This window comes from Dendrobates tinctorius, unplaced genomic scaffold, assembly GCF_039654945.1.
Source record: "Dendrobates tinctorius isolate UK_male_01 unplaced genomic scaffold, ASM3965494v1 ptg000097l, whole genome shotgun sequence".
NCBI lineage: Eukaryota > Metazoa > Chordata > Amphibia > Anura > Dendrobatidae > Dendrobates > Dendrobates tinctorius.
Window position 1 is genome coordinate 27,804,223 of NW_027361765.1, and position 24,261 is coordinate 27,828,483.

General features: G+C 42.3%; 1 protein-coding gene across 7 annotated transcripts in view; it reads right to left on the reverse strand.

The window, feature by feature from the left end:
• Positions 1 to 23,519, reverse strand: part of TCF12 (transcription factor 12) — a 308,625-nt gene extending 285,106 nt beyond the window's left edge. For 2 of the 7 annotated variants that reach the window (XM_073586988.1, XM_073586985.1), the window contains exons 1-3: positions 22,753 to 23,513; positions 22,298 to 22,391; positions 21,650 to 21,722 (exon numbers count right to left, since the gene is read on the reverse strand). In XM_073586988.1, the coding sequence (XP_073443089.1) occupies positions 21,650 to 21,722; positions 22,298 to 22,369 (145 nt within the window). In that variant the 5' untranslated portion in view covers positions 22,370 to 22,391; positions 22,753 to 23,513. Of the gene's footprint in view, positions 1 to 21,649; positions 21,723 to 22,297; positions 22,392 to 22,752 lie in introns of all 7 variants that reach the window. The other 5 variants (XM_073586990.1, XM_073586989.1, XM_073586987.1 and 2 more) reach the window with 4 other exon arrangements.
• Positions 23,520 to 24,261: the final 742 nt, after the last annotated feature.

Genomic DNA, 24,261 nt, shown 5'->3' on the forward strand with positions numbered 1-24,261 from the left:
TCTTGTTGTTCGGGGGGACGTTGGAGGCACCAGCAGCTTCAAAAACTTGTCTGCTGCTATGACAAGGCATTTTTGCAGCTGCTCTTTTAACCTGACGCAATTGCCTGGTGGAAAGAGTCCTCAATTTTTCCTTTTCAGCAAGCACACGTGTGCTGGGAATCAGCTACATACTTCTTGATTGTGCGATGATCACGATGAAGTGTCTTGGCAATGTTGATTGTAGTCATGCCTTGACCTAAATACTCCACAATTTGTTGCTTCTCAGCAGCCGACACATCCTTATTCTTTCCCATTTTGGCAAAAAATGTAGGCTGCTTAATAATGTGGAACAGCCTTCTTAAGTAGTCTTGCCTTTATTTGGACACACCTGCCAAACTAATTTGCACAGGTATCTGCAATTGCTTTCAGTGATATAAAGAGCCCTGACACACATCACCATCAATGAATTTAAATGACAAATAAAAAAATTCTAACCTTATCACTCCTAAACTCTTTTTGCATAATAATTTGGAACACAGTTTAAATATCCATGGTACCGCTGAAAAGTGAAAACGTCATCTTGTCTCGCAAAAAACGAGCCGCCATACAGCGTCATCAGCGAAAAAATAAAGTTATAGCTCGCAGAATAAAGCGATGCAAAAATATTTTTTTATATAAAATTGTTTTCATTGCATAAAAGCGCCAAAACATAAAAAAAAAAAGACCTAAATGAGGTATTGCTGTAACCGTACTGACCCGAAGACTAAAACCACTTTATCAATTTTACCACACGCGGAATGGTGTTAGCGCACCCCCCAAAAGAAATTAATGAAACGCTGGTTTTTGTAAATTCTGCGTCCCAAAAATCGGAATAAAAAGCGAACAACAGATGTCACGTGCCCGAAAATGATACCAAAAAAAAGTCAACTCGTCCCGCAAAAAAAATAAGACGTCACATGACTCAGTGGGTCAAAATACGGAAAAGTTATAGCTCTGAAAATGCGGTGATGCAAAAACTATTTTTACAATAAAAAGCATCTTTAAGCGTGCAACAGCTGCCAAACATAAAACCCGTTATAAATAGTAAATCAAACCCCCCGTCATCACCCCCTTAGTTAGGGAAAAATAATAAAATTAAAAGAAAATGTAATTATTTCCATTTTCCCATTAGGGCTAGGGTTAGGGCTGGAGTTAGAATTGGGGGTTTCCACTGTTTGGGCACATCAGGTGCTCTCCAAATGCAACATGGCGTCTGATCTCAATTTCAGCCAATTCTGCGTTGAAAAAGTCAAATCGTGCTCCTTCCCTTCCAAGCTCTGCCATGCGCCCAAACAGTGCTTTACCCCCACATATAGGGTATCAGCCTACTCATGACAAATTGCAAACAACTTTTGGGGTCTAATTTCTCCTGTTACCGTTAGGAAAATAAAAAAATGGGGACTAAAAGATCAAGTTTGTTGAAAAAAAATACGATTTTTTTATTTTCACGCCCGGTCAGGGGGGTTCAAAGTGCTCACCACACATCTAGATAAGTTCCTTAGGGGGTCTAGTTTCCAAAATGGGGTCACTTGTGGGGGGTTTCTACTGTTTAGGTACATCAGGGGCTCTCCAAAAGCAACATGACACCCGCAGACCATTCCATCAAAGTCTGCATTCCAAAACGTCACTACTTCCCTTCCGAGCCCTGACGTGTGCCCATACAGTAGTTTTCTCCAACATATGGGGTATCAGCGTACTCAGGACAAATTGGACAACAACTTTAGTGGTCCAATTTCTCCTGGTACCCTTGGGAAAATAAAAAAAAATTGGTGACTAAAAGATCATGATTGTGGAAAAAATACGATTTTTTTATTTTCACGCCCGGGCGTTATAAACTTCTGTGAAGCACGGGGGGGTTCAAAGTGCTCACCACATATCTAGATAAGTTCCTTGGGGGGGGTCTAGTTTCGAAAATGGTGTCATTTGTTGGGGGTTGTCACTGTTTTGATACATCAGGGGTTTTCCAATCACGACATGGTGTCCGATCTCAATTCCAGCCAAAAAAGTAAAATGGCGCTGCTTCCCTTCTGAGCTCTGCCATGCGCCCAAATAGTCGTTTACACCCACATATGGGGTATCAGCATACTCAGGACAAATTGCACAATAACTTTTAGGGTCCTGTTACCCTTGGTAAAATAAAAAAAATTGAACCTGAAGTATTTTTTTGTGAAAAAAAGTTAAATGTTCATTTTTTTTTTAAATATTCAAAAAATTCCTGTGACGCACCTGAAGTGTTAATAAACTTCTTGAATGTGGTTTTGAGCACCTTAAGGGGTGCAGTTTTTAGAATGGTGTCACTTTTGGGCATTTTCTATCATATAGATGCCTCAAAGTGGCTTCAAATGTGATTCAAAGTTGGAAAATTGCGACATTTTAAAATTTTCGCCAAATTTCCGTTTTTTTCAAAAATAAACGCAAGTTATTTGAATGAAATGTTACCACTAACATGAAGTACAATAGGTCACGAGAAAAAAGTGTCAGAATCACCAGGATCCATGGAAGCATTTCAGAGTTATTACCTCATAAAGGAACAGTGGTCAGAATTGTAAAAATTGGCCCGGTCATGAACGTGCAAACCACCCTTGGGGGTTAAATCACAGAGATATGTCACATAAAATACTTAATAAGTAACATTTCCCACATGTCTACTTTACATCAGCACAATTTTGGAAACAAAATTTTGTGTGTCTGGAAGTTAAGGGTTAAAAGTTAAACAGCGATTTCTCATTTCTACAACAATTTTTTTTTTTTTTTTTTAAAGGGACATTACATCACATTTGAAGTCACTTTGAGGGGTCTATACGATAGAAAATACCCAAAATTGACACCATTCTAAAAACTGCACCCCTGAAGGTGCTCAAAACCACATTCAAGAAGTTTATTAACCCTTTATGTGCTTCACAGGAATTTTCAAAATAAAAAAAAACAAAAAAGACCATTTAACTTATTTTCACAAAAAAATTACTTCAGATCCAATTTTTTATTTTATTTTACCAAGGGTAACAGGAGAAATTGGACCCCAAAAGTTGAGCTATTTGTAATGAGTACGCCGATACACCATATGTAGGAGAATACTACTTTTGAGGCACAGTGCAAAGCTCAGAAGGAAGACGTGCCATATTGGAGTTCAGATTTTGCCAGAGCCCCTGAGGTGCCAGAGCAACAGAAACCTCCTATATGTGAAATCATTTTAAAAACTACACTTCCCAATGAATTCATCTAGGGGTGCAGTGATTATATTGATACCACATGTGCCTCACAGAATTTTATACCACTGAGCGGAGAAGAAAGAATAAATTACTGTACATTTTTACCACTAAAATGTTGTTTTAGCCCAAGTTTTTAATTTTTCTACGGGCTAATAGGATTTTTTTTTTTTTTTTTTACAACAAACTGACGTCCATTTTTTCCTTAGTGTTCCAATACCCTACATGTAAATCAGGAAATAATTTTCAGGCACAGTGCAAAGCTTTGAAGGCAAGGATCGCCAGATTTTACTGTTATGGTTTGCAGGTGCCATGACCCACTGGGAGAGCCCATGAGGTGCCAAAACAGCAGAACCCCCCATAAGTGACCTCATTTTACGAACTACACCTCTCAATGAATTCATCTAGGGGTGCAGTGACATATTGACACCATGGGTGTTTCACAGAATTTTATACCATTGGGCAGTGAAGACAAAATAACTCCATTTTTACCTCCAAAATTTTGTTATTGTCAAAGATTGTACATTTTCACACAAGAAATGGGTAAAAATGGCACCAAAATTTGGCCCACAATTTCTACTGAACATGGCAATACCCCATAAGTGGCTGTACAGTACTACTTAGCCATAGGAAGAGACTCGGGAGGAACGTAGCGCTTTTTGCCTACCTATTCAAATGATGGGTCCGTGCACATGTCAGTGTTTCCATGCTGATATGTCCATTTTTTTTTTTTTTTTAATGACAGCACGGGCCACAAAATGTCCCGCACACGTGCATACGCATTACACATATGGATATCACCCATATGACATGCATCGGTGCCGGGGAAGAAATATTACAGTAAGCTGAGCTGTGGCGAGATCCGGAGAGATCCCAGCTAGCGGGGATCTCACGGCAGCTCACCCCAGCTGGGAACGGAGCCCAGTGACCGGAGGTAACCTCTATGACATCATCCACAGTCACTGAGCGCTCACAGTGCTAGCGAGGATCTCACTGTACTGATGCGGCACGCGGTTGCCACACGTATTACACTCACGAACACTGACGTCTCCTGTACCGAACACGGACTTCACCAGGAAGTCAATGTTACTGTTCGGGTTTGGCTGCCCAAACCCCGGGTGTTTGTCGCGCCGTCATGTGAATGGCAGCGCAGCAAACACCACTTCTGATCGGCGGTGAAATCACCCCGTCGGTCAGAGAGACACAGTTCCCACGCTGTCAAAAGCCAGCCTGAGCGCTCAGCTGTAATCAGAGGTATAAAACTTTACCTCCGGTCACTGGTGTCAGCTGATAGGACGACTACTGATCCCCTCCTCCGACACCTGCTGCCGCTAATTACAGTGAGAGCAAGAGCAGCAGATGGGAGTATTAATCTGCCGCTTCTGCGCTGTAAAGTTTATAAAAAAAAACAAAAAAACGGCGTGGGTTCACCTGTATGTTTGCTAACCATACTCCCATCGGCCACTCCTGCTCTCACTGTAATTAGCGGCAGCAGGTGTCGGATGATGCGATCAGTAGTCCCATCAGCTGACACCAGCGACCGGAGGTAGGCATTATACCTCCAATCACAGCTGAGTGCTCACACAGTCTTTTGACAGCATGGGAACCGCGGCTCTCTGACCGGCGGGGATGATTTCACTGCCGATCAGAAGAGGTGTTTGCCACGCTGTCATACACATGACAGGGTGGCAAACACTAGACGTTCGGGACCCTCCCCCATTTAAGTGAACGTAGTCCAGATTCGACTGCGAGTACTGTTCTGGTAGCCGAACTTTTTGTAACTGTTCAAACTGTTCAGCCAAACCCGAACATCCAGGTGTCCACCCATCTCTAATCAGAATGTGATAATCATTTAACCACCATAAGGCTAGTTTCACATTAGCGTTTACGGCCGCAGCGTCGGGCTGCGCACGGCCACCCCTAAGCCCCGCCCCCTGCCACGCCTCTGCCGGTAGCTCCTCCTATGGGCGCATGACGCTGCATGCGTCCCCTATCTTTATCACTGGGGACGCAGGCCGTGCGCAGTATGTGTTTGGCAGCGCATGCATCCTTTTGACGGTGCGCCGAGCGCAACCAAATTGCAACAGGTTGCGTTTGGCGCTGGTCGGCGCACCGTCAAAAGGACGCATGCGCCGCCAAACGCATACTGCGCATGGCCTGCGTCCCCAGTGATAAAGATAGGGGATGCAGGACGCATGCAGCGTCATGCGCCCGTAGGCAGAGCTACCGACGAAGGCGCGGCAGGGGCGGGGCTTAGTGGCAGCCGTGCGCAGCCCGACACTGCGGCCGTAAACGCTAATGTGAAACTAGCCTACACCGATTGTGAAACAGTAGTTTTATGGCCCTGCTTAAAGATTCCATTTTGACGGAGACATTCTTTTTATGCACCGGTTTAGGTTCTTCAGACTGATAATTGTTCTGAACGAGGAGCACAAGTGGGGGGGGGATAAAATCCCCTTCCTCTGGAACCAAAACCTCCCTCTCTAGGGCTGTTTTCCGATGACCTCCTGGGAGGGGGGGGTTACAATGAAGGCCTGTCGCGGCAGTTGATTAAACTTTTTTTTGGACCTAGTCTTATGTCCAGAATCCAACTGCTGGAAGAGATGTAGAGATATTCTCCCAAACTTGGAAGAGGGAAAGCCTTCACCCTTACTTGTAGCCTGGCATCATTGAGACGATGTTTTGGCTGCTGAAGAGGAACCTCCGACCAAAAATCCAGTCTCTTTTCTACCCCTTGAATCCTACTTCCTTCTCTCCTCAGGTCACCCTCTACTTTCTTTTCCTCCAAAAGGAAGCCTCCCTAGTATCACCTCTGGGAAAAAAAAAAAAAAAAAAAAAAAAACAACTGTAAAGCCCCTCTTCTTGTCACAAGTTTTTTCTAAAATATCGTCCAATTTTTTCACAAGAACTGGCTATCACACGGGATAGAGCATAGTTTGTTTTTAGACTGAAGGTCTCCTGGACAGCCTTTGAGCCACAAAGCCACTCTTACCTCATTTCACAAACCAACAGATGTAGCCGCTGGCCTTACAGAGTCTGCAGAAACGCTGTGGCTCCTTGTAGTAAAGGCAGGTTAGCCCGAATCTTATCCTGTGGGTTGTTTCTTTTCCAGCTGTTCCTCCACTTGTAGCCAAAACATTAGGGAATGGGCGGTACAGGTTCTGGAAATTTCCAGTTTCACACCCCTTGCTGCTGCTTCCCATGTGTGTTTCAGATACCCATCTGCTTTTTTTAGGCCGCAGCGTCGGCCTGCGCACGGCCGCCGCTAAGCCCCGCCCCCTGTCGCGCCTCCGCTAGTAGCTCCGCCTCCAGGCGCATGACGCTGCATGCGTCCCCTATCTTTATCACTGAGGACGCAGGACGTGCGCAGTATGCGTTTGTCGGCGCCTGCGTCCTTTTGACGGTGCGCCGAGCGCAACCAAATTGCAACAGATTGCGTTTGGCGCTGGTCGGCGTACCGTCAAAAGGACGCAGGCGCCGCCAAAACGCATACTGCGCACGGTCTGCGTCCTCAGTGATAAAGATAGGGGACGCATTACGCATGCAGCGTCATACGCCCGGAGGCGGAGCTACCGGAAGAGGCGCGGCAGGGGCTTAGCGGCGGCTGTGCGCAGGCCGACGCTGCGGCCTTTAACGCAAATGTGAAACCGGCCTTAGGCTAGTTTCACACTAGTGCTTATTCGACGCAGCGCACGGCGTCGCTAAGCCCTGCCCCATCCAGTCATCGCCGCCTACTATCGAACATGGATGCTTGCGATCTGCGCACCCTATGCTAAAGATGGGGTTCGCAGATCGTGTGCTGGCCATGCGCTAGTAGGATTTTGGCGTGCGCTGCGCACTTTTAAAGGTGCGCCGTGCGCGCCAAAATGCAACATGCTGCGTTCGACACGCACGGGCGCACCTTCAGAAGTGCGCAGCGCACGCCAAAATCCTACTAGCGCACGGCCAGCGCACCCTATGCTAAAGATAGGGTGCGCAGATCGCAAGAGTCCATGTGCGATAGTAGGCGGCGATTACTGGATGGGGCAGGCAGGGAGCGGGGCTTAACGGCGCCATGCGCTTCATCGAATAAACGCTAGTGTGAAACTAGCCTTAATCGAACATATCTTTGACTATCCCTGAATCTTCAAGGGGTAGAGCCGACCTTTTAGAGGATCTTGTCCCATACCTCTGAATCTTTCTCCTCAAAACAATATCTCATTTTGAAGACGAACGTAAGGCACTGGTTTTCTCTGGTCTTTTCAACTCCTTGTTAATGAGTGCTTGGACCTTACTTTTAACAGGAAAGGTATGTTTCTTTTTCTGTTCTAACCCCCCTGAACATCACATCTTCTAGGGATTTAGCGAGCTTCTCCTCTTTTAGGCTCAATTATTCACCTAACTGCTTTCACTAATTGGTCCGTATCTTCCACTAGGAAACATGGTCTGCCCCCCATGTCACTGCCCAAGGAAGATGAGGAAGAAGATTCACTCTGACATGCCCTTTCTGATAACGGGAAAATGTCAGATTCAGCAGAGATTTCCCTAGATTTCCTGTTCCAATAGGGACTTTAGGGAGCTCTCCACCTCTGTCCTGATGACAGATCTATGACTTGAGGCAAAGTCAGGGGTTTCTTCACTAACTGTTTTCTGAATGTAGGCTGAACACAGACTTTTCTACCAGTCAACTGATAGCGGGATTTTACATAGCACTGCTCCTCTGACTGGAACAGCTATTGCTCCTACCACTTGAACAGCTGCCCCCTTTGCTATGCCCACGCTGTTGATGGCAAGCTGGCTGCTGCTGCTCCTCCATGGTACTTCAGGAAGAAGGAATGGAGCGTGAGCGCTCCATCTGTTTGTACCCAATTTATGTGGGATCTACAGTACCTCCTCCTTGGTCTGCTTCCTCCGGTTCCTACCCTCCCCCTGTGAGATCCAGCCAGGCCGTGCCATTACTCCATGCGCCTCGGTCGGCGATGCCCACATAGCGTACCGCCATCTCTCCCAGAAGAGCCCCTGTCACGTCACTCAAGCACGCTCAATCCCAGCCTGCCTTGCACCCGTGACATCAGAGGAGCGTGCTGTCACTTCCTGCGCATCCCGGCCACATCCATTATGTCTAACAGAACAGGAAAGGTGGGGCAGTGCGGCAGTAAGAGTTATGCACTGCATCTTAGTCTCTGCCGCCCACGTGTACAACGAAGCCCACCGTGGACAGCGCTTCCCGAGAACTAAAACATGTTTAAAAACAAAAACAGCAAATGTTTTATCTCACAGAAAGAATCAGCTGTGATCCCATACTATAATGTCTGTATATTCGTGTCCTCCCCTGCTCAAGAGATGTGATATGACCAGACCATGCTCCTGCAAGGTCAGAAACAGCCATTACAAAGTACATAGCAGGGGCACATTAATAACATTCTCTCAACACAGGAATTTTTTTTTTAACACATTTAATTGTGTAACTTCTTTTTATTCTAAGATCGATAAAAATAGTTTTGTTTGTGGGAAAACCCCTTTAATGCTATATTTACATATGCAGATTCATGGGTTCCTAGGAATGTTGTTTTCATCATAGCTGACCAGTGTCAAGAGGCGGCCAATCATCCACTGAAATAGTAAAACGTCGGGCGAAATGATTGATAAACATGCTTAGAAATCATTGTTAATGGCAGCACATCGTCCAGTGTGCACAGGACATAGCCTAACATTGTTCTCAGCAGCACATGTGTAATGAGCGATCTATTGCCAATCTTTGTGTGCACATGGGCAGTGCAGTCGATCAGTTTAAACAGACAAGTAACCAACCACTAATAGGCAATCGTTTCACATGCCTGAAATAACCATAACGATCCTAAGATAAACATACAAATTAAATATAATGAAGTAAATTTAGATGGGTCATTTAGTTCTCATCCAGGAATCAGCCATGGGGCATTACGTAGATCCAAAATCTTCCATTCAGATCAACAGTTGTTATTCAAGCCAAAATAAAATGAAGGCATACACTAACTACATGACAAGATCCATTACTAACCATTTGCAACTTTAACTAAAATTGAATAGTCCATTAAAAGTAGTATGTACTACATGATATTTTAACTATAAAAAAGGGCACATGTTAAATGACTCAATGCTGCAAGTGCACAGCTGGCTGCTGCATGAATAATGACTAAGCAGAAGGTGGCTTAATAAAGTTAAGTCTTCATTTCTAACCAAGTTCTGCACCAAAACTGTATATTCGTTAAAAGAATTGTGCACAGTACTTAAAAAAAAGTAGCTATAGGTTATGTCCACTAACACACTAGATGAATAACAAACACAAATGGAAATTCTTAAGGCGTCAGCGTTTGTAAGGGGGGAAAAAAAAAAAAAAGCAGCATTACGTACATTTCTTCTACCATTTTTTTTTTCCCTAAAAACCACAGCTGGATGTTGATAGGCAGAAATTATTAGGGAACTCTGAAAAACTAAAAATAAATAGTGACTAAAATGTTGCACCTTAATTGTGACATTTTATGTGCGTTAATTGTAACAATTTCCAAAGACGGAAAAGAGTTGTAATTCACCGTGTGAAACATCACGCTATGCAGGATTTTGTGCAAATTTTGACATTTTATACATGTTATAAGTGGTTGCAACAGAAATATACCGTATTTGTTACACTTTAAGACAGCAATGACCTGCTTGAAAATGCAATATTTTTGAAATTTATGTAGCCATGTAACCATACACTTTTACTCGATTGACAAAATTTACTTTGGTGAAAAATAAATTAAAAAAAAATTGGTTTTCTAAATTGGGGTGGGGGGAGGAACAAACAAATGGGACTTAGGCATTTACAGCCATTATATGTGGCAATTTGCATAAAAACATTGGCACAAAAGCAATAAAAAGATGTCCTCCAGTGGCTATTACTTCTTTTTTTCCCCCAAAAAAAGCATCATGTTTTAAGTATGGCTTTTCTTCTCAAATATTGTTCCAATATGCTGATTTGTAGAGAATGTAAAGAAAACAAAAACTGAAAAATAAATATGTTTCAATAAAAAAAAAAAAAAAAAAAAAAGTTTGTGAAAACCATGAATATCATGGAGTTACTTTTCATACAAAAGTAGTAAAAAAATAAAATAAAATAAAGTTACCAATACCAGAGTGGGAAGAAAATTTAATTCCTAGATTAACTACAAAATACCAACCAGGACTTTTTTTTTATAGGACTTTTTGCATAGTTATATAGAAGAGATCTCTTCCCATTTTTCTCATGTCTAAACAAGGCATGCAGACGTGCCTCATGCTTTAGCGCACACTAACCAAACAGCCAATAACTACAAGGTTCTGCTGAGAATGACTGAGCCCCGGTACATACAAGGGACAAAGCATGGTAAACAGTAGGAATTGCTTTATTCATAAAAGGCAGCTTTACAAAGGGCTCCATAAATTAGACACATTTAGTAACACAATTATTCAGCGAAATTCAGGCAATATTATTAGATTTAGCAAACAAAAGTGTCTCTTTCTCCCCACTCTCCCTTGGTATTCAGTTAACATCTTCACCAGAAAGTATGCCCTTTATTTTTTCACAAGTTATGTTTACAAACACAGCTTTGTTTTATAGATCCAGCAATACAAAGCATCCATTCACGGAGAATAGCAATTATCTCATCCCAGCATCACATAATAGAAAGCAAACCTGTCTCCAGAACCACTAGTAAATGATGTATAGAATTCTTATACTATACTATATACTAGTACACAAAATACAGCTCTGTTCAGACATGAGACATGATATCTATTTAAGCTTTAATATTATTTCAGACTTTTTTTCTGGGCATTTCACAATAAATGCAGCAGAAAAGACTTTGGGAAAGGGGTTCAAATAAAACAGCCAAGTAAGTTGCCAAATAAACTCATCATTCGCACTCGAGTCAAACAGTGGACACATTTTTCACCCAGAATAAGAAATTAATGTTTCAAGCTCTTTTCAGCAAAACAAAGAAGCATTTGTAGCACATTCCTAATGCCTTGAGGTAGGTGTTTAGCTGATGAAAGATACCATTTTAATCTTTAAGGAAGATCACAAGCAAGGACTGCAGTTTTCACACATTTTGAAGGCAATCACACTCATTAGATAAAAGAAACCCCTCAAATGCTTCAAAATAAAATGCGTCGCTCCCCCTTTTGTGGACCGCAATACATCATTTTAAACTGCTAACTGTATACACCTGTTTTAAGTATTCATAACAAAAAAAAAAATTGTGACATTGATATGGTGAATTGTAAAATTATCCTTATAAGAAACACACTAAGCAAATTATTTTATTTAGTATGGACAAATACTTGTGCCAAAGGATACAAATTTAATACATTAATATACATGTCGCATTAATAAATATCCTGATAAGTAGCCTGAACTTGTTCTTTGACATTTATAAATACACACATCACAGGTACTACATAGATAACTATTATCCTTAGGCTATAGAAAAAGTACTTAATTACTCTAATTATATCTCTGCTTTTCTTGGAAGGAGCATATTACCAAACTACAATGATAACGTTCAGCAGTTACCCAGAACTGTTCCAATCAGCAATGTTCTCAAGCGAGGATTAAGGGGGTTTTTTTGTTGTTTTTCCCCTTTCCTTTCTTCCCGCAGGGATCATTATACAGCTGGAACCGCACATACAGTGTAAACTCTCCAGCTTAAATTGACCAATGCTGTAGTGAAATGTAACTAAGTTAACAGCAGATTTTTGCTAAGGTTACAAATTACAATCACACATCGGTGCAATAAGGCCATGTGCTGTCCAATTTTTCTCAGGCATCACACAGACCCATAGTTTTATTGATCCATACACACACACACACACATCAGTTTTAAAAGCATTACGTGTCTCCGGTCCATGAGGCTCAGAACATGTCCAATTTTCATCCGTTTTGTAGAGCAGACTGAGCCATTAAAGTCAATGGGAATTTGTATAAAAAACAGAAAACAGACTTCAGGGTTCCACCTGTGTTTCAAATGTTTTTCAAGGGTTGGTCTGGTACCTAAAACATCATTTCTAAATATCTATTTTTAAACCCTACTCACTTTTTATTATAAAATGCCCTACTCGACTCCTTATCCTGTTAACCTCATTTTTTTTTTAAACTTTAATTCCTGTTTTGAGAGGAGAGGACGTTGCAGGAGGCTGGGACTGCACTCACTTCTCTGAAGTATCTATCACCCTTCCTGGAACAGTACGCCATCAGGGGACGATGCTGCACTTACTACAGTTAGTTTCTTTCTTCCACTTTCTCTGGAGATGTCCTGGATCCATGGTGATAAGACAGTATGGGAGAGTAGGCGCAATGCTGGCACTCTGTCTCAACTGCAGCATCTATAAAACAAGATGTAGTCAAGGGGCAGAGATATAAGCTGGGTGAGTGACACAAGCACTGCAGCACAGCTTCTAGCACTGCCCTCCTGGGTTCGAATCCCACCAAGGACAACATCTGCAAGGAGTTTGTATGTTCTCCCCGTGTTTGCGTGGGTTTCCTCCCACATTCCAAAGACATACTGATAGGGAATTTAGATTGTGAGCCCCATCGGGGACAGTTATGATAATGTGTGCAAAACTGTAAAGCGCTGCGGAATATGTTAGCGCTATATAAAAATAAAGATTATTATTAAATCATCATCAGTGGGAGGCACTGGTGTCACTCACACAGCTTCTATTGCCGCCCCTGACGACTACTCATTTGAGGGCAGTGATATTTGGCTGCGAAAGTGTCACTCACTGATTCAATTCAAATGAGCTTTATTGGCAGGACTAAGTACATGTTAGCATTGCCAAAGCAAATGGTAAAAATAGGGGGGTATATAGAGGTCCAGGATATATCAGGCTCCTTTTAGAGGATAGGGGCATGTCCAGGGTGGGGTATAAAGTCCATGAATCTCCAAGGGATTCTAAATCCATCCCTTGAAGATAGTTAGAAGCTGTGGTGACGACAATAGAGTGCAGACAATGCGCTCACCTCTCCCACAGCTTCTATCAACATCCTGGAAGAAGACCCTCTTCAAAAGGAGGTTGTAGATGCTGAAAGGGAAAGGAGTGCATCCCGGTCCTTCTGTGAGATTCAATTGAGACTCCTCAAATGAAGAATCACAAGAAGTGAGGTAAAAAGACCACAATTATGGATTAGCAGGACAGGAAGAATGGTAGGATACTTTATAATAAAGCAAATTACAGAAGTGCTCAGGGTGTACAAATAGATATTTAGAAAGGACATTTTAGGTGTCAGACCTCCCCTTTAATTGATCCATTGCCAAGAGTCATGGATGGATAAATAAAAGTCTACCTGCTTCGGCATAAAGAAAAAAAAAAAAAAAAAAAAGACACCTTAAAAAAGGTAGTAAGTGGCTTCAGAATGAAAGCCTGAATCTGTTAAAAGAAACTGAAACAGCCTAGAAAAATGCACTGCAAGTTCTTTATACATTGCTGTGCATTCATTCTTTCGTTTGTATGTGTATTGGGTGCTTTTTCAAGAGGGTTCAAAAAGATGTCATTGTGCACTTATACAAGATTTTTTTCGTTGTGAAAGCAATGTTTTAAAGACAGCAATATGCTGTGAATTAGCGGACCAAAGACTTGACAGAGATAGATATGAAATTATTCTAAGGTCTGTGAAACAAGGTCCATGTACAGACCATGATGTAAGGACGGCTGCGTGTATATCCCAACGTAAACTTAACAGGCCCATAAGCAAATATAAGGCAGTCAAGTTCAGGGTCAGGGGACCCACAGCTAGTCCGTGCAACTAAAGCTGAATTCAGACGTCCACGAATCACGGCTCACCTGACAACATTACAAACTACAACACGGTGAGAAAGATTTCTAAAAGAAAAATTAAAACATACTTATTGTTCTGTAATAAATATCTAATCTTCCATTCTTGAAAACCTCATTTATTTCTTGTAACTTAAAGTATTCCTAATGGTTTTAAATGGGTAGGGCAGGGCCTCTCAATTCCGCTTCAGCAGTGGAAAGACACAGATGCATGCTCGATAGGAAACTTGCAAAGGCAACCATCCAATGCCCGCCATGTGGCATGCATGTGTTCTAGTGACTATAACAGGACACTTATATGATACCTGCTTGATGTCAAATTGGTGCCTCAGCAACTGCCAAGTCTAGAGTGTGGCACCACATCTCCACTCCCGATGCAGAAATGAGAGGTGTTGCATAACCCCCTTAAAAGTCGTTCCTGAGGATATAATGGACACTTCCATTAGGATCATGCTAGCAACTGGCAAGCAATAAACAATTATGTAGAAGCAAGCAACAGATAACCATTAAGCAGGTCACACGTTACATACTACTTGGTGTAAATTTTACAGATGATAAATCTACAACATTTTTTAGTACCAGCAAAGTGGATAAGTTTTATCTTAAAGGGAATCTGACTGTAGGATCAACCCTTCTAAACCATCCATATGGGTATGTAGGTCATAGGAAGTTGAATAAAATGATACTTTCATATGTCAGCCAATGTCTTATTCCAGAGAAACCAGCATTTTTTCTTATATGTAAATAAGCTGTTCAGGGCTATGGGCCACACGCTGATCTGCACGAGAATCAGCCTCCAGAGATTATTTTACATGAACGGAGGAGTTACCAAAGTTGTGTGTAATGGCTGCTCTCCTGATCTCACTGCAGAGCTGGGTGTGATTATAACTCATCAGCAGGTTCCTCTGTTCTTCAGCTTCCATCTCGCAATATTACAATACATCAGAGCTGCAGCAAATGTATTTTGTAATGAGAAAAGTTCAGTTTCACCGTTCTGTGTTATTTACATGTCTCACACTCGTAAGCGCCCTGTTTTTTTTTTTGTTTTGTTTTTTTAAATAAACACAATCTCTGCAGGCAGATTCTCATGCAGATCTGTGGCTGGCCAAACATTTCGAACAGGACATATACGTATAAGAAAAATTTAGATTTATCCAGAAAAAAAAAAACATTTGATTGTACATATCAAGGTATCATTATAGTCAGCTTTTTATGACCTACATGCCCTTATGGACAGTTTAAAGGATTGATCCTGACAGACTAAAATGTAAAAGGAACCTGTCAAGTGATGATCCATACTGCCAAAACTGTAGACAGCGTGAATCAAGGTTTGGGTGTGCAACTGCAGCCAGGTATAATTTACTCCCTGGTATTTTAGAGAAAACACAGCTTGAAGAGCTGGCCAGAAACTATAGGGAGAGATGAGAGGGGAAATGAGAAGTTTCATGGTGTCCACTGCCGGATTCTACCGATTGACATGTCTCTCCTTATGTGCATGCATAGGAGAGGCCTGTCAGTCACTTGGAGCAGAGAATGGAGAATTCAGCTGGGAAAAGCATCAGACTGGCAGGTTGCTATGTACAGTTCCTGGCCGGCAAGTTAAACTACGATTTCTCTAAAACAGCGAAAAGTTTCAGAGAAAAACAAACCTGGCTGCAATCATGCATGCAGGCTCTGATTTATACAGCCAATGGTTTAGGCAGCATAAATTGAAAGGTGGGTTTTTTTTTTTTTAAACCTGCAACTTTTTGGTGCATTTTTATCTATTAATTTCAATACACAGGTTAATCCGTCAGCTTAAGGTAACATCGTTAGCACTCATGGATTTCGTACATCCATCTTAGACGTTTTTTTTTTCTTTTTTCTTTTAGGCTGAGCCATATATTGCCTTTATATGTTGCAGACTCAATCAAAAATATTGGCAGGCAGTACCGTGTCACAGTATTAGGACCAACCAATATGCATCTGGCTAAATAAGATATGCACCCAACTATCACAACTTAAATCAAGAGAAAAACTGTGCTATAAAACGACTCAAATATTTTATACTTAATAAAAGTTAAAGCCAACCTGACAGCCGTTTTGGCCACTTTAAGATGCGGCCACTGCGTTTCAGGGCTTATCTACAGCAGTGTGCAGGTGCAGGGTCTCTACGACCTTCCCCAGCGCCTGCGCACTGCAGGAATTTGCTCTGCCCTCAACAGGGCACAGAAGTTCGCCTGTTCAGGAGCGCGATGCATCAAGCAAGCAGGATGGCGCTGTCACAAGATGGGAGGCTCCAGACCCGGACCTGTGACTCCCATCGGACTGGACCGCCCCGGGTGAGTATAATAAAACTTATTTTTCTTATCTTGCAGGTTGGATCTGGGGGCTTATCTACAGCATGCTATAATGCTGTAGACAAGAGTTGAAAGGCAGTGGCAGCATCTTATAGCGGCCAAAACAGGTTCCCTTTAATATAACAGATTTTGTTAAATAGGTTAGCTCAATGGAAGGCTAACAACAAGCCTCCCAGGGCTATAAGCCATATATAATTAGTATGTCCACATATTTTTTGCAGTACATTCCCTAATGGTTATATATTATATTTAATAAATCTGATAAATTTTGTAGCACCATTTTTCTTTTGGTTCAATAAGTAACACATGCCCTGAAAAAAGTCCAGATTGGACCGAAAAGTTCACTTGACACAAGCTGATCTCCCAATAAATAGTTTTTCTTATAACTGCATATTGCGTGTAATGGATTAATGCTACTAATCTGCATGCCTGGCACTGTTGTGCTTTTAGTGAGTTTCTACAATTAAAAAAAAAAACAAAAACAAATTGGTGCAGGTATATGGGTGGATTTTAGATGCAGAAACGGGGCGATTTCATCCATACCAAATGCACAAAGTGTGAACCTAGCCCACAAGGATTGCAGCACTGCACTGTGAAGGTCTTAACCATCAGCCCTTGTAACTAATAGAGTTCAATTCACCTCAAAATCCATAAAAAGCCAATAAAGTTTTTGAAGTCTGGGCATAAAATGAAGCAAACATGCTGATGAAAACAAGAGAACATACTAGCTCCATGTGAAAGGCCCTTAAGTTTGAAGGTAGCCAGTATGCTGAAAACAGAAAACAACCTCAGAAAACAAAAGACTTTAAGTAAAAAAAAAATTCAACATGGTACGTTTTCCCCCACAAAATGTCTGAGATCAGCCAGCAAGAAATGTAATGTTTAGGTCAGTTGCCCAAACTCCATTCCTCACTGCCTCCATGGGTCATGTTTTCACGATTACTTTAGGCTATGTACCCACGCTTGAATTCCGCACGTGAAAAACGCTCGTTTTCGTGAGAAAAAGCGCATGCGAATTTCATGCGTTTTTTTTCAGCAACTACCGCCGATGAAAAAAAAAAAAAAACGCATGGAATTCGCATGCGCTTTTTCTCACGAAAACAAGCGTTTTTCACGTGCGGAATTCAAGCGCATTCCAAGCAATTTGAAGCATCACTTGGAATGTGATTGACGAGTGTGACCAACCTGTCAAACAGTGTTTGACAAGTGTGACCAACTTTTTACTATTGAAGCTGCCTACACAGCATCAATAGTAAAAGATAGAATGTTGAAAATAATGAGAGAAAAAAAAAAAAAATTGTGACATTCCCACCTTCCGGCGTCCCGCGCAGCATCCCCAGGCCTCAGCGATGCTCCAGTTCCCAGCGATGCCTTGAGACAATGACCTGCAGGAGCATCGGTAAGGCTGCACGGGACGCCGGAAGGCGAGTATAACCCAATTTTTTTTTTTTTTTTTTTTTACAGGGATATGGTACCCAGGGCCTGGAGGACAGTCTCCTCTCCTCCAGACCGTGGGTACCATTCGAACAAGAGCTACTCACTTTGCGCATGGTGGGCATAGCCACATGCGGAAAGTTAGCGGATCTCATGCATTCCTATGTGTGCAGAATCGCAGCGATTCCACAAAAATAATGAGCCTGCTGTGTTTTTTTCCGCTATGCGATTCCACCACAGAGAAAAACGCAGCATTAGCACAGCAGGTGCGGAATGCCATAGGAATGCATGATGTGCGTTCTGTATGACTTTTCGCGCCGAAAAACGCATATAATCCACAACGTGGGTACACAGCCTTAGTATTGCACAGGTCATGGAAGTATTATTTTAGGCATCAGAAATTTTCACAGGTTCTCTCACCTCTTCGATACTAAGGACACCCTGAAAACAAGATTGGGGGCCGTGAGGACTGGAGCTTGGTAAACACTGACATAGGGGTTGCACTAATTCTCCTGACTAGACAGAGCTAGAAAAACATTATGAAGCACTGGGATTGTACATCCAAGTTGTCTAAGTAACCGAACGCATCACATTCAGCCACATGACAAAAAAATTATTTTGGAGAAAAGCAGATATGCGAGATGGAGCAGTGATCATGCAAGCAGATGTATTTTTGGATCACTCAGGTATGACCCCATCAGCTGATATGTGCTCCTAATTGCCGCAGGTGAAATCAAATCGCAATCCAACTGCGGCCATTAACATGTTAAATGCCACTCTCAATCTCAGGCAGTGGCATTCAACATGGCCAAGCCAGAGGCACGTCACTAATTCCGCCAATTGGTGTCTGTGTCACATGACCAAAGGGCGCCGATGGGTTGGCATGACAACCTGGGGTAGGAAGGAGATCCCTGTGGTTGTCACTGCCTTTCTGCTATAAGCACCGCCCAGTGGCCAGCTGAAGCCCTGCTATGCAGCACAGGTTATGGGATGATCGCAGGCTAAAAGTTCAAATCAACCTTCTTTTGCCTCATTCAAAATAAAATAAAAAAATAAAATACACATATTTGGTATTGCAGCATATAGAAATGCTCGATCAAAATATAAAAATAATGAATCCAATCAGTAAACAGAAATGAGAAAAAAAATTTTTTTTTAAAAAAAGGCCAGAACTAAGTTTCTTGGTTGACGCAACATTGCAATAAGCAATCAAAACATCATGTCTATCCAAAGTGGTAGCAATAGAAATTTGCCAGCTCGGCGCACAAAAAAAAAAAAAAAAAAAAAAAAAAAAAAAAAAAAAAAAAAAGCTTTCACTCAGCCCAAGACCCGAAAAACGGGAAATGGTGTAATTTTTTTTGCACCACTTAAATAGAAAAGAACCTAAACATGTTTGGTATCTGAACTTGTAATGAGCTGAAGAATCATAATGACAGGTCAGTTTTACCACATAGTGTACATGGTTAAAAAAAATAAAAAATAAAATTGTGGACTTGCACTTTTTTATAATTTCACCACACTTAAGAATTTTTTTCCAGCACACAATATGGTAAAACCAATAGTGTCGTTCAAAAGTACAACTTGTCCCGCAAAAAACAAGCCCTCACACAGCCATATTGATAGAAACAAAGTTATGGCTCTGGGAGCTAAAAACAAACAAACAAAAAAAAAGGAAAATCCCAAGGTCATGAAGGGGTTAAGACCCATTTGGAAACTAAAAATTGGGGAACAAGCGTTTGCACAAATGCTCATTCCATCAAAACAGGCCAGCATACAGATGACAATACAAGCAAGACACTTGTTCGTCGGGTGTGATGTTAAAAGCAGGCTTAATAAAACATTAATATCGACAGCACATTGTCCTGTGTAAAGAGCAGATGTGCTGCAGATAATAATATAAAATGTGGTAATATTGTATAACAGCAGAAGGGTAAAAGAAAAAATATTAGCAATTTCTGTATTCACTATTCTTGTTTCATTAATCTGGAAGGTGAAGCAACATTTACACAACAAACTTTAGAACAAAAAATACTCATAATTCATAAAACTGAATGGATGGGTTACAGCAGCAAAATGCTGGACAGGTCTTGACAACCATCCAGTTTCTCAACTATGATACATCACTGTTTCTAACTGTCCAACTAAAATTGCTATTTGTAACACTTTCTAGTTTAACCGTATGTATCCCGAGGTTTAATTCTTAGGAAAGAAAAATACCTGCAAACGACATTAGAAATAATATTGTATAATGTTCAGCTAACATTGCTCTCAACATTCCCCCTTTTGAGTTGTTCTTATTTCCACTAGATAAATAATAGAAATTCACATTGGCAGCCAAAAAAATATTTAAGATGCAAAAATAATCCTGATTGTATCAGCCAAGCATTAAACTTGATAAAGCTCATAAAGTGTTAGTATGCTCTGAAGGAAACTGCTGGAAGATATTAGGACTTTCCTTTAAAGCAGCATTTCTTGAACATTATCTTGTGAATGAGGGGCTTAATTTGTACAAGTTTACAAATCCCCTATAAGAAAGCACGGTACAGGAAAGGTTGACAATCATTTCATGTACTACAAACCTGACTGATTCAGGCTCATTGTGAAATACTATATATAACACATATTTTCACACCTAGGAACAATGATCTCTACTGCAGAAAGTGTCTGACACTTGTGCAAAGAAGTCTGACGAGCAGAAAAAAAAAAAAAAATATATGCTTTACGGGCAACTTTCGTAAATCCCTTTCTGCTGCCTCAAACTGTATTAACCTGTGTACACAGAAAGCAGTTTAGTACAAGTATGTATAAAAATTGGGCACAGACTATGAATACCTCTGTCATACTTTAGTATAAGCATTGGCCAAATCTACTGGGCCCCAAAAATTAGGATCTGTGAGTAAATATTAGCTATCTAGCCATCTTCAAAGTCACACAGTGACAGACCTGCAGCTGCTGTTCAGTTGAAACTATGGTAGTGATCAAATTAGAAAACAAATATATATAACTGCAGAAAATGGCACAAGTCATCTAGACGGATTCAAGAAAACACTGAGAACAATGAAAAACCATCAGGGAAGGTTTACTAATGGCCGCATAAATACAAATTGCAATTAGACAAATAGCATAGCCGGAACTTGTGTTTTTATACAGAAAGACAATTGCACCATTTATAAGACGAAAAAGAAAAAGTCTACATAACTATAAAACCTAAAGCGTACCAGAGAATAACAGAAAACTCATGACGGCCATAGAGCGCAAATACTAGAATGGCAGAGCAATGATTCTGGTGAAACATCTGACATTGTCAGAACACAAATTTGTCTTGTGAGCCACATCTGCTTGTGCTAGCAACATGCAGCAAAACATGTGGAAGCAATTTACAGGGCATCTATGTTCAGTCCAACAGATTTAGTAATCAACGCTTCGTTTCTTCATTTTGTTCAACCATGTAGTAAAAACAAACCAAATCCGGCTCGAGGTGCCGGAGACATCGGAATAGACGTCCACAAATAGTGGATAATCATACATCAGCATGGAGATCACTTGGGGAAAATGATTAAATAAATACTTAAAAGATGCTGAAATCTCTAGAGATCAAACAGAAGTTCCTGATACATGCAAAGATAAAATTGGAAGAAAGTCCACAGGCAAAGCAAAAGGTATAAATTGATAAATATCAGAAGATGACAAAAACATTTATATGTCGGTTCTATTGGAAGATGACAAAAGGGGGGTGGGCATGAGAAATATAATTAGAAAGTACAGATGTCAAAAGTATTACAAAACCACAATGCACAGCTAGCAATTACTGACATACTCAACACTAGCAGATCTGATTTTTACCTGATCCACTGAATTGACTACTTCCTAGTGTAGTCGGTCTGGTTTTCCCACTATTAACAGGTGGAGAAAACATCTGCAAAACAGAATAGGATTTTGCTATAAGTTCATTGTTCCAAAACACATGGAGCAGCACGCTACACGTTAGAAAAGTGACTGCCTGTCGTTTCAGGAGGGTCACGTCTGTGTTTAAACAAATCGCTACAACCAACAACAATATTACTACAGAAGGCAACAAATATTGATATTGTGGTGTAAAAAAGGAAACACTGTCCAACCAAGAGTGCTCAGAAAGCAGCCAGAGCCATCAGAGAGAACAGATGTGGAAAGATAGCTTTGGCTGCCTACTTTAGAAAAGGCAACAAGTGCAGGTTAAGCTTCATTTCCACCTACTTAAAAATAATCTCTTACAGTTTGGGATTTTTGATGGAAAAAAAAAGTACGGTAATAGGGTTTTAAGTAGCTGTAATTGGATTCTTGGTTTTGGGGTCAATGACTAGTCTCCGAGATATAAGCCAATTGACCCCCGTAGTCTTTTAAGCGATTACATCTTAAGAGTCTAGACATGACATCAAAGGGGAAGGCGTCCGGTCGCCTTAGTACCCCCTAGTTTTAGCATGAGAAGCCGGAAGCCCCAGAATGATACCGTACCGCACTGAAATCCAGGAGGTCACTCAGCTCCTTGTCTGTGCCTATAGCGGCCATCCGTTGCTGAGGATTCATCTCCAACCACTCAGATGAGCTCCTAGAGAAAGAGAGACACCAATTATTACCATCACAGCCCCCCAAACTCCAGGGGCACGGGAAGGAGGGAGGGCGCCGGAGACAAAAAGTAACAGTCCATACAAGTTTCCCTTAAGAGAGCGGCCGAGAAGTCACATTACAAGGGGTAAAATATAGGAAGAAAGAAGAGACAATAAGACGGGAGGAGAGACCGCCTGCCGCAGGGGCACAATGGAGCGCAACTTGGGCAAGTTACACGAGCCACAGACAGGGGCACAGGGGGCAGCGCTGGGGCATAAGGGGGACACCTGCCCCCCAATGTGAGGCTCCAGCACTCCATGCCCTCGCTTAGCCCCAGTGCTGCCCACCCTCTCCACACTCACCTTTTTTCCGTTTAAACATCCAACAATTGGGCTGAAGTTTCTGGGAGTCCCCGTCCACCTTCCTCCCGGGGTCTTGGCAGCAGCCTTATTCCCGTCCCTGACTGCAGTGTCTTCCACACTCCCGCTTTCTGTGGCTTTGAGGGGCTTTCACAGCACGGAAAGGTTTTGTTTTCACCCGATAGGAACTTGTGGGTCTCCCTCAGGCGGACATTTTTTTCGCTCGTCGAGCCTCAGCACCACGTTAGAACCGAGATGAATATGCCTCCGCCGCAGCAGAGTAATAGAACCGGCGCTACTTCTCTGTTAACCCTTCCGCCGACTTAATGTAGCGCTGTAATGAGAGCAGAGATCCGGCTCCAGAGAAGAGGCGGAGGGATACCGCGCGACGGGAGCTCCAGGGACGTATAACTATGAGGGCGCAGCTTGGCTTTCTGACACGGCAGCTCCTGGGCCCTGGCGGGATTGTGGGCTCCTCACAAGCGGCTGAGGACGGCGCTAATTGGAGAGGTGTCTGCGTCCTTCTCAGAAGGGGTCGCTCACCAGAACAGCAGCTGCACATTCCGCGGCCCTTTGGGGGGCGATGGAGATGTGCTTGTGGCAGTCGGATCGATGCTGTCAGAAATTGTTGATAAATGCGCTGTCAGAGCGCCATTCGGCTTCATTAGCGCCAATATATTCTCCCCCTCATCTCACATCCAACCCTGTCCGTGCAACAGTGGCTGTGACTTTTAAAGGCGCAGTGCTGCTGCTCTCACATGGACCTTATTGTATGGACTTTATTATATAAGTGCGAGGAGCGCGCCCGGGGGTCCCGGGGCTGTGGGAGATGGAGTGCGCGTTCCCGGGGCTGTTGGAGATGGAGTGCGCGTTCCCGGGGCTGTTGGAGATGGAGTGCGCGCTCCCGGCGCGCCTTGGCTCCGTGCCAGCTGCGGCTCTGCTCACTGGCCTAGGATGTAATGCACGGAGCCGCCAGCAGGGGCTGTGCTCCAGGGAGCCCTCCAGCACATAACACTGCCGCCCAATTGTGGGAACCTTTATGTATTCGGGTATGTGCACACGGTGCGGATTCTGCTGCATTGTATAGTACCCTTATTTCCTATGGAAATAAAAAGCTGTGCACATGTCAATTGTTTGGTGCAGAAATGCTGCAGTTTTACACCTCATCCATTATGAGGTGTAAAACCGCAGGACAAAAGGATTTACCTGCGGTTTTCTCTACAAAATCCGCACACCCAAAAAACTACGTGTGCACATAGCTTTAGGGACAATTTTTTTTTTTTTATAATTTAAATGATTTCCCGAAACATAAAAATGTCAGTTTTAAAAGTAGCTCCTACGAAAGATGAGAAAATGTGGACGTATATTGGAAATGTTTATGATAACCACACAGTTCTGGATATTCACCCACTCAGAAACACTGCTCCTAGTGAGGCCCAGTAGCATTCCCACACTGTACGGTACCACTTTCATAGACTCACACTTCCCCCACACAGTATAATGTACCCACTG